The sequence below is a fragment of the Neodiprion virginianus genome, chromosome 7 (assembly GCF_021901495.1).
Source record: "Neodiprion virginianus isolate iyNeoVirg1 chromosome 7, iyNeoVirg1.1, whole genome shotgun sequence".
Lineage (NCBI taxonomy): Eukaryota > Metazoa > Arthropoda > Insecta > Hymenoptera > Diprionidae > Neodiprion > Neodiprion virginianus.
This window is the reverse complement of record NC_060883.1, coordinates 24,128,125-24,144,632: the sequence shown is the minus strand read 5'-3', so window position 1 is coordinate 24,144,632 and position 16,508 is coordinate 24,128,125. Positions and strand designations below refer to the sequence as shown.

Genomic DNA, 16,508 nt, shown 5'->3' with positions numbered 1-16,508 from the left:
CGTACGCGTCGACGCGTGCAGACGCACGCACTAAACACGGCGGCGGGAGACGCGAAGCGAGGATAAAAAGCTAAGTTCTTAAACCGCGTCTGCGGGAAAGTGGGGCGTGAACAACACGTACAGGGTATAAGCTAGACGCGTGTAACGGATAGCACTTGACGCGAGACTCGCAAACTTTCGGCGAAATAAACTGCACGGGTATTCAGACGCGACGTGGGCTTGAATTTCAAGGGGATTTTGCTCGCGAGGGAAGGAGAAATTGAAAATAAACACATAAACGGAAAGACAAAAAGACGATAGAGAAAATGAAAATGATCCGCTTCGAACGGAATTGCGTGATTGACAAAAATTCAAGCCTCGCCGGAGTTACTTTGAAAAGGTATAACACGCTTATTACGTGTTAGCGTATAAAAAATTGTGCATCGCGAAAAGATATACCTCAAGAATCGAGCCGAAGTGGAATTCGTGCTCCCACTCGTTTTTTGCCACTACGATTCTTCTCGAAGGAAAATGAAATCCGTTATTTCAACTCTTTTATTCTCACTTCAACGTACGTCGGGTAACGTTCACTGTAACGCGTAGGTACAATATGTTACGTTTGTATTCGTGTGTCTGAAATGCTCGAGCTGTGCGAATCAAAATTGAGACAAAGTGGAAAATCAGATCCCTGGGAAGTGCAGACGGATAACCAAGGCGGACGAAAAATGGTTTTTTTTTTATCTTCGCACCTTCGCAGCTTCGGTCTGTTTCCCGCGAAACAATGAACCGAGAAGCGGGAAGTTCGGCAACTCTAGTTTCTCCGTGGTCGAAACATGCGGCGTGTGCCAAATTCAGGAGTTTCGCAACTTCGAAGAGTCGATATTAGCCTCCGAACTCACCGCGGCTGTTTATCAACTTCGCGCCATAAGCGTGGATTTTCGACAGCTGACTAGTTTGCCTGAATCCTGGCGATTATCAGCCGTCGAATCCAAGCATCGCCGAAACCCGTTCATGGGCGTTCGTACACGTGGATCTAGTACTTTTCTAATTTATTCCATACGCAATAATCGCATATTGGATACATTATTGACGCTTATCTGCTTGCGAGCTGGGAGAATTTCCTTTAAATCTCCCGAAAAAATAGCTTAGATATAAGTATTTCATTTCAAAGTATTTTAAAATTAGGAAAAATCCATCAGATTCGATCGATTTTATTCTGTCTTGAGATTATCGCGTATGGAATTAATTGTAAAATTACTGATTCAAGCGTAGGAATATTAAGCTAGCGAGTATTCCGTAGCTTCGTCTCTCTGTTTATTTCGTTACGTCGCGCTTTCAACGCAGTGTTTCGTAAAACAGGATTGTCCCGTTTAAATGAGAATTTTTCGCTTACCTATCCCGTTTCACTGGAACATATCGCGTTTCATTTCCTGTGATAAATTTTTAACCAGGCCCGATTATCGTAATGAGCTTTGTCAAGCAATTGGCAAAAGTGCTGGAGCCATACACACGCCTCGATTCAAAAAACGACCTGCGGCAGAATATATTTTCCATAATTCCACGTTGGTTTTTGCCCTCGGGTCCTAATTCCCGTCCAAATTAGAATGGGGGAGGAGAGAAAAAAGAAAATACACATCATAAGCGTAGACAGGGAGGAATGTATGGTTGATGGATGAAGCGGCTCGCGACTGAGTCTCGGGGTTGGGAAATAACTTGCGAGTTATTTCTGCAGCAGGTTATAACAGTTCTCACAGAAAATTGCCAAAGACGTGTGACGTGAATTGCGGAAACGCGTGTAACAAGAGAAACGATATCGAGGAGTAGGTACAGGTTTTTCTTTTTTCGAACCGGAGATTAACCGCGGAAGTAATTTTCCTCCGTCTCAGGATATTTCTGCTGCTGCAGTCCGCTCCTCACTCTTCCGCTGATTCTCTATTCTACGTAAAATGCGTGCGTCGTAAGCTCAGGGACATGGTTTTTGACAGCAACGTCTTGACTCTGGCTTTCCAACATCTTTAATCAGCCCGTTCCTCCTCTTTTCCTCTTTCTAACTCGTCATTTTCCGAAGAAAAAAAGTCAAGAGGCATGTTTCCGACCTCCTGATCGCACGGGCAAAGCTGTAAGGTTGAAGATCACACACGGTCCATAAAACTGCAGGCATGCAGGCGAGCCGTGGAAAAAGAAAAAGAAAGAAGCTGCGAGAAAAATGACAGGCCATTTGCGTGCTAGAATTTTTTCGGACCAGATCCGACGCGACTTTAACCATCGTCGAAAAATTCCTTCGACGGAAACTTGTCCAGAAATAAAGTTCAAAGCTTGGAATTACGTTATTCGGCATCCTATCAAGTGGGCATTTTTCCAGTGTGATAATTCAGCCCGCGTGCGTTGGACGAAGAGCGAAAAACCGGGGCTCCTAGATCCTCGGTCATTCCTCGTCATCGCCCTTCTTTGATGCCGCTTTAACAGTGCGATCCAGCAGCGCCGGATAGCCGACGATGAGCGCCAACGCATAACCCGAGGAGAAAGAGATACGGTTCTGTTTATAAGACCGAGATCCGTTTACGCTGCAGTGTCTTGGTCGAAAATAGACCCCCGAACATTTTTCATTTCTGTGCCCGTTGCGTATTTCGTGTTGGCGCATCGGACCGCTCCTCGCTCTGCGATTGCACCGTGGTTGCACCTTTTCGATTTACGTTTTAATTAACCGTGATTGCGTATGCTCGTGCATTGAAAAATTTGTTTACCAAATTGAAAAATAGGTGTTAAAAATAAATCTTCCAACGCTTCAACGAGGTTTTTGTTTTTTCCTGGTTACTTTTTCTCCTGCTCTTTCCTCCGGTCGTCTTTCTCTCTTCTTCCTTCCTACCAGCAGCTACTACTTCGCACCTCCGTCAACGTTCAAATATTTATTTCAAGAGTTGACTGATAGCCCTATTAGTAGTATCCTAACCCGTGTACGCTTTCTTTGCTTCTCTCTGTTGCTCGCAGCGAAGATGAGGCCTCGATGTAAGTATACAGATGTACTCACGTGCCTGTGAACGATCGAGCTTTTACCTCCGTGTTGTATTATTACACGGTGGGTAGGCGAATATCTTTCCGCAAAACGATTTCAGACTCGCAAGGATATTACGTAAACTTGACATTTCCATCTAATAATGAGGAATTGAAAGAAAGAAAGAAAGATGGAAAGAAAGAAAGAAAGAAAAGGGGGAAACGGGAACGAGAAACGGAGAGATAATAAATAAACAAACAGACAGAAACTTTCGGCAAGTCAAGTTAGAAAATGTGGTGCAGGATCGAGGAGGAGGTACAGGCGTTGCCAGGAAGGAGAGGATGCGCTTTACGAGCTCAACTGCACAGACGTGCATAACTCTTCCAGGGTAGGCGAGGAGGTCTCTCATCCCGCACTCTCTATCCCTCTCTCGACCTATTCTGTGTCACGAATTTTCTCAAGTTTCTGTGGAGATTCTGAGGAAGGGGCGGAGAAAGTGGAGTAGAAAAAGGGCGGGGTTAAAATGCCAAATCTTAAAACTTTCGAAAGCGCCTAGTTCCGAATTTTTTTCTGGCGACACTTGAAGTAAGGAAATCAAACTTTGACGAAATATCAAAGTTTTGAATGGTCCGAAAGGGCGTAACTCTGACAAGTCCAAGTTCCGAAAGTACGTAAGCGAGAAAATTTTGAAATCTAAATAATCGAAATTCCGAATTATCCGAGACTTGCAGTTCGATGAAATTTCACCACTTTGATCTTTCTTTGTTTTGGACATTGGATATTTTTACCGTCGGAATCCTGGTCGTTCCGATTTTCGGTTTTTCTCACTTTTTTAACACCGATTCGTTGAGTAAACCACGCTCTGCGAGTATGTTTTAATTTCCGGAATTTTTCTCTGTCGGAACTTTGCTCTGTCGTAAATTGAATTTTCGGAATCTTGCATTTCATAACTTTGAGCCGTCGGCTTTCCGACCATTCGAAACTTTGTCGTTTCTCCAAAGTTTCATTTCTTTACTTCAAGTTTCTCCACAAAATAATTCGGAACTAGGTACTTTCGGAACTTTTCAAATTCGGAACTTCAACCCCGCACCGAAGAAAAAGCTCTATGTCGGTGAGAACCTCGCAAGCTTCGCTCGCATGCGTACCTATAAGTAAAGAGCTTAAATTCTTCCCTGAGCTCATATTAATTATTCAGCCCTGATTCCCGTTTTCATCACCGAGGTAGAAGCGAAGAGCAAAATTTTCGGACTTTGTACGCACAGCGATGTTTCAACAATTAAAAGAATCTCGGTTGAATTCGTTCTTTCACGCTCGACAAGCTCCGGCACGTTCTCACCGCGTATCGTAGCCTTACAGACTGTGACTTACAGTTGGCTTATCGTTAGCCAGATTTGAAACGCTTATCCAACCTACAATTAGCAGGTTTAATTAACCGTCGAGTAAACAACGAGTAACGACGTCGATAACGAGCGAAGCGTTTTCTATTACAAACGTATAATACAGTTTTACAGACTTGTCATCCACCCCTGGATGACAGGCGAAATCCGTTATCTCTTTTGTACGTACATCGGCGGTGAAACCGCGCGTTCGCGATTTAACGCATAACGCAATGAACGAGGCCTCCCTTGACCCAGAAAGCACGTATGGGTGAATCAACGCGAGTTCACACGCAAGAGTGATATTCGCGGGCGGAAGTGGAGAAGGAGAAAATAAGAGACGTAACGAGGAAACGCTACGCGGAATGAAGTTCATTTCGAGCGGCTAACCTCGTCTCGGCTTCCACGGTTTTCGGCAGGCTCGTTCCTGCCAAAGCTCGAGCAACCCCCGGCCCCAGGAACCGGATAAATAAAATTAAACGCCGTTATCTCAAACAGACGCGAGCTACTCCGGGTATTTCGAGACCTTCTTGTCTTCAATTTAGGCCCACATGGCCCGCCTCGGCACTTGATAGCCGTGCAGCCCTCTTCGTTTAGCCACCCCCGGTTCATCTCGACTCACGACTTTGCACGAGTTGAATTGCAGCACCCCGAGTTTATCTCGAGCCGAGAACCTGCTCGGTCAAGTTTATTCAGTTTTACAGCTTTCGCGCTAACTTCCGCGTAGCGTAGGGTTAAGAAAAACTAGAATTTTCGATTGACAGGATGTGTAGAAAGTCCAAGTGTAGAAAATTGAAAACACACGCGATTAGAAAAAAAAAAAATGTCCCAGTAATGTGCACTCAAATTTTTGGGATCATTTAACCATTTTTAGCGTATGATTAAGTGGAAAAAAAAAAGTAAAAATTGTAAATCAAACCTTGATATGACAACTTGAGTGTTAAAGTTACAAAAATTTGTCTCACATTCATTAACAGAAATGTGACAAATAACACAAACATATAGTCGTCTGAGTCTGAGGTTAAGTGAAGTTTATCATTTTGACAGTGGGTGGAATATTTCTTTTTTCGTCGCCTAATTTATTCTCAAAATTTCCTTCACCGAGAAGAATCAAAGAAAAGAAGCGCCGCGCTCCGCACGCTTCAGTTCCACATCTGACGACAAAGTCGAATCGTCGCGTCGCGTCCTCAGTTCGGTTTCATCCCATCCTATCCCATCCTATCAGTTAGTCAGTCAGTCAGTCAGTCAGGCAGCCTGCGGGTCGTTTGAGCGCGCGCTCTCGTCGCGTGACGTCACATTCCGTGCCAGGTTTGAAATCCCCGTCGGGCTTCAGTCGCGCGCCGACCGTCCCGACGCACGCACGTACACGCTGCTCAACTTCCCAACGCTCGATATATGTCCTCCCCTCCCCCTCCTCATCAGCTTGAGACGTAACCGCGCTACCCTGAGATCTTATTTATCTCGGTGTCGGCGGTCGGGTTTCGTTAAAAAGTGATCGCCTGTAATCGGAGGTATTGAAATTTTTCGTTGCTGGTCTTTTTTTTTCTTCTTTTTTTGGTAGTTTTTCCTCCTCTCGCGAAGTGATCGAGTCGGCGATGTTGATTGTTCGATGTAAAACACTGCCGTTATGACACGGCTGTTGTAAGCTCCGGGGAGAAGTAATAAGAAGGTTGGAGTAATTGTTAAAGCCCGAAAGTGTGGAACGAAACTTAAATTATAAACATGGTGGTATAATCGAAACCGCAGTGAAATGAAATCGTCGAGTTACACTGATCGGTGATAAATATTTATCCCGTTTGTTTTCGAGTGTCACCGAATTCGTGCCTCGTGTACGACAATAGAATGAGTGAAGTTTTAATTACGAGCCTTTATATTAATACGAATTAAAATAAAAACGTGGTGCAGGGGTGTTGAAATTTATTAATTCCTGATATCGATTCGTCGATAAAACAAGCTGCTCCGAATACAACGCAAAAGGTGGTCGTGTTTGGCAGCGAGCCTTTGAGAGAAGGATAATAATAATTCGTGCGTGTGTGCGTTTGCGCGCGGGTGTGGGCGGGTGTGTGCGTGTTCAAACACCTCACCTGTTAACCGCGCAGCGGCGTTTCATTCACAATAGCAGAGATAATCCCCGAGATATTACCCGGGCACTTTTGTCTATAAGCAACCTTCAAACGGTGTATAAACAAGAGAAAAGTTTGAATCTAATCCCGTTGTGTGCGAAGCGAGTGAAGTGAGCGAGTGAGGAGTTTAAGTGCGACGCTCCTCCTCCCCCCCCCCTCTTAAATCCTCCGGGGGGCCACTAATTCCAGACGCGACTCGACCGACCTTAGAAACAAATAACAGACGCCTTTGTACGGACAACCAGGGGATATAGATCCTCCGGTATTTGTCTCATCTCTCGGCTCACGGCGAACGTGACGTTAACTTATCGCTCCGAGATGAGGAATATTTAAGAAAGTGGAAAGCTTTCGGTGAATAAATTGAATTACTCGCCGTATTCGTTCTTCGATCGCGATTGACGATGTAAAACAGTACTGTCCGTTGTTCTAAACTATAATTTTATTCCAAAGGTAGCCGAAAACCGAGACGAGGAGCGGAGTGGAGTGAAGTGGAGTGTTTCGAGTCCGATTCTCGGGTATCTCGGCCGGCGTTTTCGAAAGTAATGCCGTGCCTTGGCGGGGTGGTTTTAGTGATATTTTAACGGTGTGGTTAAACGCTGAGCGGTACCCCATCATGATCGCTACCTGGTGCTTCGCCGTCGAGCTGCTCCTGCTGATGTGCCTGCAACACGTAACGACGGATAATTTGGGTAACGTAAATTATTCAGCAAAGTTTTAATATTAAAGCGTCTTGGAGGGCGGGGAACAGGTGGAGGCGAGGGCTCCTCGATGTTATTACACACCTTGGGCCCTAACCTCGCCTTTGATCACCGGCTCTCCGAGCTTCGAGCAGCCCCGGCGTAGCGTGTGCATAATGCACGCGAGCGGAGGAGCTTTCCCACCCTCGGCGCTTCTTCTCCCCCGGATATTTGGTGTAATATTTTAATACGATTTTTATTCACCCTCTTATGCCTTCGCACGCCTTCGCTCGCCGAGGGAGGGGGAGATACGAGGATGGGGTTCAGGGCGTGTCTGGCGTTCAAATTATAGACTCGAACGCCGCGCGGAATTAACCTCTAGCTACCGTTGTAACGAGGGAAATCCATGTAGATCCTCCTTCGTTCGTCTCTGCCTCTCCCGGTGCAGGCTGCCGGTACACAGCGACAAGCCTCCCAAAGCCTTTTCATCCCTCAAAGTTGGGTCGGTCGGACTTTCCCCGATACACCATATTTATTCTACGTTATTCATGTGTGTACCTACGCGGCTTTCGAACGATTCCGAATTTTCTCATCACCCAATGAAAAACTCTCTTCCGACAAGCCCTTCGTTCCTTCCCTTCTTGGTTTTTATTTATTGGTTATAATTTGTTTTTGCGAAATAAGAAGAAAAAACATTGGGCTTCCGAAACGGAACATTATCACGCAAGATTAAGAGCTGGATCTCGTTTTTTCTCTTTTCATCGAAATTAATTTGGGTGTTGTTGAGATAGGTTTAAAAAATCATAGGGTGAAGACGAGCGGTTGAAAAAAAAAAAAAAAAAAAATTGAATAATTTCTAGGAAGCTTTTCAGGGGTTGTAATAACGTAGGAAAAATCCGTGGTGAAATTAAAAAATGTCACGGTCAAACCTTTACTGAGTTGGCGTGGAATGGCCCGTATACATATAGGGACACAACGATAGTGGAATTATCGTATAAATTGGATTTATTCCTAGGCATTGGAATAATTTCGATTCGGATGCGACGTCGCTCGATCATATATTTAAATGACGGATAGCTATATTTGGGAGGTGGTTTTGCCCCGGCGGCCCGTCGCGTCGCGTCGCGTCATAGATATGAACCCACCCCGTGGCATTCGGCGCTTTGAATACCCCATAAATTGTTAATGTAATTGGCACGTTCGAGAATCGGAAATTGTGATTTTCCCCGATGCGCGATTCCACAACGCTCGGCAAAGTTTAAAAAGTTTTCTATCTCATAAATTTCTCGAGAAAAAGAGAGGGAGGAAGAGGAAGAGGCAGAGGGGCCTGCATAGCTCACCCTGAGCTTGCTCCGTTCTCGTTCAAGTCGACACAAATAAAGGACGCTAGCTCCTCCGTATTTCACTAGACTTTTGAATTCAGAAATGGCGGTATTGCAGTGAGAACAAACCGTGGAGCCGTATATGTATATAATAACGGATGTATTTTCATCCTAATATATACTTACCGTCATATTTATTTATCACCCCCCCCCCCTCTGCTGTCGAAACTTCTTGAGAATTATAATCGTTCATCGGAAAACGTTTCGCTTTTCTCTCGTTCCAGACATGCCATGTCGTTATACCAACGAGAAATCCGTAGAAAAGGTGGAAAATTGCGTTAGAAACTCAAGTTTGCTCGCAGAAATCTGAAGCTTGAATTCAAATCTGTGACTTCTTTTTAATACTCAAGTGCTCGTACACTCTGTAAAATTTTGTATATAAGCAGGTTGAATCTGGGAACTGAAATGCACAAACACGATGCTAGAAAAAAGGTTGAATGGTAATCATGGAGTAAAATATTACACAATAATTTGCTCGGCTTGAAGGTATTTTTGTACGTATATTTTAGTTAGATTGAAACGAGTTTATTAGCTTCGACCTTTTTACCACCCACATTATTACAATGCTTGAAATAATAAAAGAAACATTATTCAATGAGATGTTTGAAACGTGAACTCTTATTATTATTGCTCTTACTATTTTCTCAATCATCTCGAAAACCTATCACACAGAAGGTAATACACAAGGAGCTCAATAATATACATAATATTCGACGTACCAGAGGGAAGACGGTGCGCAGCTTCTGGTGTCAACCTGGCTTGAACGTGGAGGATCACTCTAGATTGGAGCTGCCAACGACGTGAGGAAATCCAAGAAAATTGGCACAATTATTGACAGGCTTGTCGCGATGATATTAACGGTGTAAAATGCGACTCAAGTTTTTCAAAGTGATTATCGCGGATCCGGTCCTTCCCGATGATCTACGAAGCTGCCAGCATCCTGGAACCTGCGTCAATTGCCCCTTGCAAGCTGCTCTGCCGAAGGATGATCGTGCCTCGAGCAAGGAGTCCCGCGGTGCCTGCGTCGGAATCATCGCGGATCAATCAACCGGCGACGAGAGGAACGAACCAGTAAAATTGGTTATCCACGATCTGCGGTTTACGATCACTTGAGAGGAAGAAGAAAAAAAAAAAGGAAAATGCGAGTCGCATTTCCACCGCTGATATCACCGCCACTCGCCTCGTCGATATTGGCCACGGATGTATTTTATTGAGCTCTTTGTACCGACGGCAATAAATATACATATACACATCGAATTTTACCAACAAGCAAACAAATGGCAAATCTATACTTTTGTTCAACTATCTACATTTGCGAAGTAATATTGTACCATTCGACAGTTGTTGTTTTTCAGCATCGTGCTTATCGTTATTTCTGTGATTGGATTCTATTTTATCCGTTGAGAACATATTTGACGAAAATTTCTCCTATCGATGAATGAAATTCATTTATTCGTAGTTGGATCGAGTCTTGTCCCGGCGGTTTGATTAAATGTTTTCGAATTTTGTGTATCTGGGGTAATGAAAAACAGGATAATGGGTAGGAATAAAATAATTCTGCTTGTCAGGTTAATCGCGAGGTTTGATCAAAACCAGATTTTAAACGTCGTTGTTGAAATGGAATTCAATTTTGGATTATTTCGGCACACCGGTGCACCGGCAATATTCGCGGGATAACCGTTGCTGACTGAGCCCCGCTTGATGGAGCGATTCCGTTGATACGTGCGTTTCATTTGCCTCTCGCGAGTATATCAAGCTTGAAATTCCCATGCAGATTTGTTGAATCGTTAGTACCAAGGTACCGCAATTTTCCCAAGTGCTCATTGACAAGGATGGAAAATTGTTCTTTGACGTCTGCTCTTTTTTTTTTTTCAACACCGTTTTCCTTAACTTTATTCCAATTCGATTCCATGCAAATTGCCAACGGCCCAAGATCACGTCTTCGGGTAAACAATTCCAAACGCGTAGAATTTTGAATCTATCGTGTCCATCCACCGACAAACATGGTTCGTCGATCGTGCGGGACGTCTAATTATGCTTCGGTAAGTGGATTCCGTTGCATAACACCGCGAATACGCCGCGTGTTCGTGTATCCGGTCACGCGCCTCGGGGCATGCGGTCGTGTTTTAGCTGCGGCTTTCACGAATCCTAATCATTCGCCTGCATCCCGACGTATTGATTACGTTAAGGTAATTGTGTCAGGTTTAATTAAGTTGAAGAACTAGGAATTTTTAACTTGCCGTTTCTCTGTTCTCAAAGAAAAAAAGGAAATTATTGTAATCACCCGGAAAATTAAATGTTGACTTTTCACTACGCAAAATTTCTACGTTTTGAAGTTTAGAGAATCACATCCAAACATCTTTAGATGAACGCCCGTGAAGTTCGAGGGCTGGTTAAAGGCTAGTCTAAAGCCGTTTGCTGTGTCGAAACGAAATTAGAAACAAGAAAAGGACTGACGACCAGTTTCCGAATTGTATCTATTGAACATTTATGATGTAGAAATTATGAAGATAGTTTTGGATTTCACATTGGAAAGAATTTTCCTCCACTAATCTCCCAACTGTACATACGTGTACGTACGTGTATATCAGAAACTTATTTCGGCTTTAAATTCGTGGAGGGATGACGAAAAAAAAAAAAAAAAAAAAATTGAACGTTTTCTCGAAGTGGTAGTTTTCTCTAGGGGCTCGCTGTGCGACGAAGGATCCTTTTGTACGCGGGAAGGTGGGGAGGAGGCGTAAAAATTGGAACCCTTAACTTTGAAAGGAAAGAGTATTATCGCGCCGCATGGAATAGAAGAGAGACCACCCAGGAAGGGAAGTTCTTCCCTCACGTGTTTCGAATTGCGACCCTCTCTTTACCGGATTGTCGCCTTAAGACTTGAGTAAACACGTGTGGCATTTGTTTCTCTTCTTCTTCTTCTTCTCCTTCTTCTTCTTCTTCTTCTTCTTTCCGAACTTTTAAAACGTTGTGTAAATATTTCCAACATGTTTTCCCGCTTCTCTCACTCTCTCTCTTTCTCCCTCTCTCCGAACGTGTTATACACGCATGTATTCACGAGAGAGGCAATTAAATTCCTCCTCGTGGGTACATTTGTCACTACCAATCCCCCCCATATTTTTTGCCTCATTATCTCGACATTCTTTATTCCCGTATCATTAAATTAGCCGGTCATCCTTACAATTGACGCTTATTAACAGGGTGGCCACTGTGGTCAGGGAATTCTGAAAAACTTGAAAATGTCATGGAATTCGGAAATTCTGGAATAGTGGGGGAATCCTTTACTATATTTTTTGTTCATACAAATAGGTGCGACAATGTTTTTTTACCATCGCTCGAAGGGTTCTCTTCTAACTTTGAATACTCCCAAATATTACCTTACAAACCATATTGCGCACGGGCTAGATGGGGGGGAAAAAGAAGAAAATGATACGGAAGATGCGTGTGTTATTTTCAATTAGCTGTAACCAATTTATCCGAATTGGTCAGGGAAAAAAAGATGATGAAAGTTTTGTCTGGAAAAGGTGGAAAAGTCAGGTAATTTCGTGATGGAGATTTATCGGCCGGCCTGGTACAAGATGCAGGAATAATACGAAACGGAGTTTCCGTATCTCTTGAACACGTTCCTGCGGCAGGCGTACTCTCCGATCGTTGGCGTTAAATTAACGCGTAATTTGTGCCGGATAATTTTACGTCGAGTGTTCGCTTCTACGGTGAAGGGCCCACCGTGCGTCTGCATACATGCCAGTCGTTGACCTCAAGGACGTGCCTCTGAGAATTATCCGTTGTCCAAATAGTATCGACCGGCTATCTCGTCGTCAGTTGCCTGACCGAGAGACCAAATTTGGCAGCGGCGAAGGTCCGACCTAACGCCTAACGCCTAACCTCGACAGCTCGCACGTTGCTTTTTCAACTTGACGCGATTCAACCGTGCCTAAGATTAATATCAGCACACGTGTTACCGGACGGCTCGTTTGTTCTTGTATGACAGACTCTCTGTGCCTACTTTGTTACTTACCGCGACTCACAGGTCTAGCGATTAATAATACATGCAATAAAAAACACGATATATGATGAAAAACATGGATTAAATATTCACGTTCCCAGCACACGCTTGGTTAATCATTTTTATTTTTTTTTTTTCGCTGTCTCGCTGTACTTCGTTATTCTTATTCTTCTTCTTCTTCTTCTTCTTATTCATCATCTTGTTTGTCGAGTATACATACCTATACAGAATTTGCTCTTGGAATGGCATTTTGTGGACGAGTTGTTGAAACGGTATTTGTTTCTCTTCATTTCCTGCAGTTCTGAGTCCATTTCTGCGAGGAGGAAAAAAAGAATTAGGTACGGTGATAAAAATAGTTGGGAGCAAGTTGTTTGAACTCTTTGAATAACAATGGATCGGCTCATTACGCAGCACCTCTTCCACATCCGTGCCCACGGATTACTACCGCTGGAATATCTGCAGTAATCCGACAAAGAATTTCTACTAGAATTCACTTTCGGAGTTGGTTTCTTGTTTGCCGGGATACTTGTGGGAAGAATGTGAAGGAAGATTCTATGTTCGGATAAGGTAGTGATTCTCCTCTCTTCTTCTTCTGTTTCTCTTAAGACGATCAGGGAGTCCTTCGGGAAAATTAAACTTTGGCGTGAAGATAAAACGAGAGAGAGAGAGAGAGAGAGAAAAGTATAACGAGTTACCTAATTTCTATAAACGATGGAAAATTATGTAACAGGAGACAAAAGTTAAAAGAAAAGTAAGAATTTTTAATTTTGCCGTATAATTTAGTCCGCGTGTTAAAATTTTCATATTTCGCGTACAATAAATCATGAAAGTATTTACAGGTCCCACGAACGCGGAGGCTATGATTTGAAAGCTTCTTTTCTATCGTCTTTGTGCTCTCGAGCATCTTCATTAGTTCTTCGCACGTGTCACGTGATCTTTTCGTCGTCGTTGCTCTTGTATCTCGTTCTTTTCTCTGCGCCGTCCTTTTTTTCTTCTTCTTCTTCTTCTTCTTCTTCTTTCGAGCGTCCCTTTCTCACGGCTCATCCCTTAAATTAATCTTACCCCACAGTGTCCAACGTCTCGAGAGGGTCTCTCTCCTCATATTTCACCTCGTAATTTTCATCCTCGAGTAGGTACACCAGCCTCCTTAATTAATATATCTCTATCCATCCCCTAATTGAACTGTTCGTCATCGCCCCTTTATCGTTCACCGCCCAGCTCTTGACACTTTTTGAAAGAAACCAGATTTAAAGAAAGAAAAGAAAAGAAAAAAAATGGGAAAAAATAGTAATAATGAGAATATCAGATTATCGTGTTCTTGAACTTCTCATTTCGCTTTGAGACAGGATTTTACGGTCTAGTCGTCTGTTTGAGAGAGTTTTATTATCTCTTCGAAGATTTCAAACTCGCGGACAAAAAGAAACTGTTTCACGTTAGTTTCGTGAAACACGTTTAATACGCCTCGTGCCCCGATGACGTATCCCTGTAAGGAATGAATTTGTGCGTTCGATTTTAGAAAATAATTTACGACCTGCTAGATTTCTGGTCTGGCGAAAAGCCAGCAACTCACTGAGAAGATCACTAAGTGAGACAAAGAGAGAGAGAGGAAGCACTTTGTGCATCCCTCTTTTATCAACATCCAACATATCCATGAATTTCGAATTAGCAGATTCAGCGGTTTAAGGGGTTATATCTAGTCAGTAGGCCGAAACAAGCGATTTTTCAAAGATTTTTGATGGAGAGACATTTCAATTCATTAATATAAAAATTTATATACACATTGGGGTAAAATTGAAGTCCATTCTGATGTGTTTTATTTGTAAAAATAATGATGTTTAAAGCTGCTACAGCCGATTTCCGGCAGCATCTCTTAAAAAGGGCGTCCTGCGGTGAGCAAGATATTTCTGGACTGGATCATTCGAAATGAAAAGACAAAAAAGATTTAGTCAACATAAGGTATTATCTAGTGCTTGATCGAAGGAATAAGCACAACATTAATTTTTAACATAACTGTGGCTTCTCAAAACAAAATTTCGATTTTACATAAGAATTTTTGTCTTTTTTCGTTTATAAAATGTAAAATATTTATCAGCGAGAAAAAACCTTCGGTCAAGGACTGAAGATGTATTCGTAAAGCTTGTGCTTGAAATTTTGAGACTGATTGGTTCAGCCATTTTTGAGATATTTTTTTCACCGTCTTTGAATACCTAGTCTTGAGAAGTACGCGTTCAAAGTTTCAAAAGTACTTTCAAACGCTCCGTGGCGTCTTTGCAAATGTGCGCGTAGCTTGGAGAACATTTGTCGGATCGACATGAAATTTTCCGTGCACATACTTGAATATATGTGCATTACGAAAATGAAGTGAAAAAAAAAACTTAAAAAAAATGGAGTTTGCGCGTCCTCGTAACGCGTCGGCGTTATTTTCCTTCCCTTCACTCTACGCAACACGCATCGCAGTTTCGCTCGCTTCTCGATTTATCTCCACTCTCTATTCTCTCGCCGTCCTTTCCTATTTCCACCCTCGCATTTTTCACCCTCGTTGCTCTTCTACTCATGCTCCTTGCCCAGCAGCGTCATGTTTGCGCCGTTTTCCCGAACAAACAAAATTCGCTACACGCCCGCTGGTTCGCTGGCTTGCTCCGCCGCCTCGTCGCGTCGTTTAGTCTGCCAGGCACAGTGCACCCACACCTGGGTCGGTTTACTCCCAGAATGCATCTCTCTGTCAGTGCCAAGAAGACATACCGCCTCCGGTGTAGCCTGCAGGTATACCTATAATGCTCGACGCGAGCGGAGACCGACATGCGACTCGTGGCAAATATTTACTCGGCCAATTTGCACCCTCCTCTCCTCACATGCCTCATATACCTCGGCATGATGGGATGTATTCGCAAACGGAAATAGCGCGCCTTGGTGGAGAAGCTGTAGTGTAACTCCGAACCTAGTCGTTTGATTAATTAAATTAAACTTGACGTTTCATCCCGCTAATCTAGAACTCGGATACAGGTAATAATTGACTGCCTTCAATTTCTTAGATATCATCAGAATTTTTACCACGTTGCGGCGTTGTATCTGTTAATGGGAAGTGGGGGTACAGCTTGGACGGTCTAATATCGTACCTATTTTTACAAGTCTTTGTCTCTGAGGGCTTTGTTATTTACCGTTTCAGGAACATTTTAGAATTTTTTCATTGAAAGTAATAACAAAATAAGTAATAAATTAAAGTAGCGGATGACTCCGAACTTGAGGCCTTTTGCGGTGGCGCATCTCCTGACTTCGCTGTTCGACTTCTAACGGACAGAAACATTTTTTGAGCCAAGAACACTTCCTCGGGTTCGAGCTCGTAGCCCAAATGTTGCGAAAAAGAAATTTCAAGTACGTGACCAAAAAAATAGTTCAAAAAATTTTAATCAAAAAATTCTGGGATTGAGACCGAATAATCTAGCCAGGAGCTCGAATCGATGAACAAGTTTTAAAGATTTTGTCAAAATTTCAAGTCGATCGGATAAAATTTGACCGCGGAATCCGCGCCATCGGATTGAAAACGTGGTCGTTCGCTACATATAAGCACCGTGCCGTCATTTTGTTGGTAATTTCAATGAAAAAATTGTACAACATTCTTGAAACTATAAGTAACAAAGCCCTCAAACTTAAATTTCTCTGTATTTTCATACTCTTTAAAAAAACACCTAAAATTAGGCATGATTTTAGACTGTCCCCCTTTAAACACAACACCTTCCGGGACTAGTCAGAAATCCAATCGTTGTTCCAGAGACAGTTTATAAATATCGCAATTCGAGAAAGATAAGACAAAAGAAGTCAACTTTATCTCGTTTTGCCAGGCTCATCTCTTAGAATGGTGGAGAACGAGCCAGACAGGCAAACGGATTATGACTATTTAATTATCGTGTCATTCATCGTTTTATCGAGGTCAAATTGCTCTCGGGGTGTGTTTTGTGGTAGGATAGGAGGCGTC

At 43.0% G+C, this 16,508-nt stretch overlaps 1 protein-coding gene across 5 annotated transcripts in view; it reads left to right on the top strand.

The window, feature by feature from the left end:
- The first annotated feature begins 5,611 nt into the window (after nt 1-5,611).
- The window catches only part of LOC124309040 (protein eva-1 homolog C-like), a 97,751-nt gene continuing 86,854 nt past the window's right edge, over nt 5,612-16,508 (top strand). For 3 of the 5 annotated variants that reach the window (XM_046772261.1, XM_046772262.1, XM_046772263.1), the window contains exon 1: nt 5,885-7,159. In XM_046772261.1, the coding sequence (XP_046628217.1) occupies nt 7,084-7,159 (76 nt within the window). In that variant the 5' untranslated portion in view covers nt 5,885-7,083. Of the gene's footprint in view, nt 5,859-5,884; nt 7,160-16,508 lie in introns of those variants that run through there. The other 2 variants (XM_046772260.1, XM_046772259.1) reach the window with 2 other exon arrangements.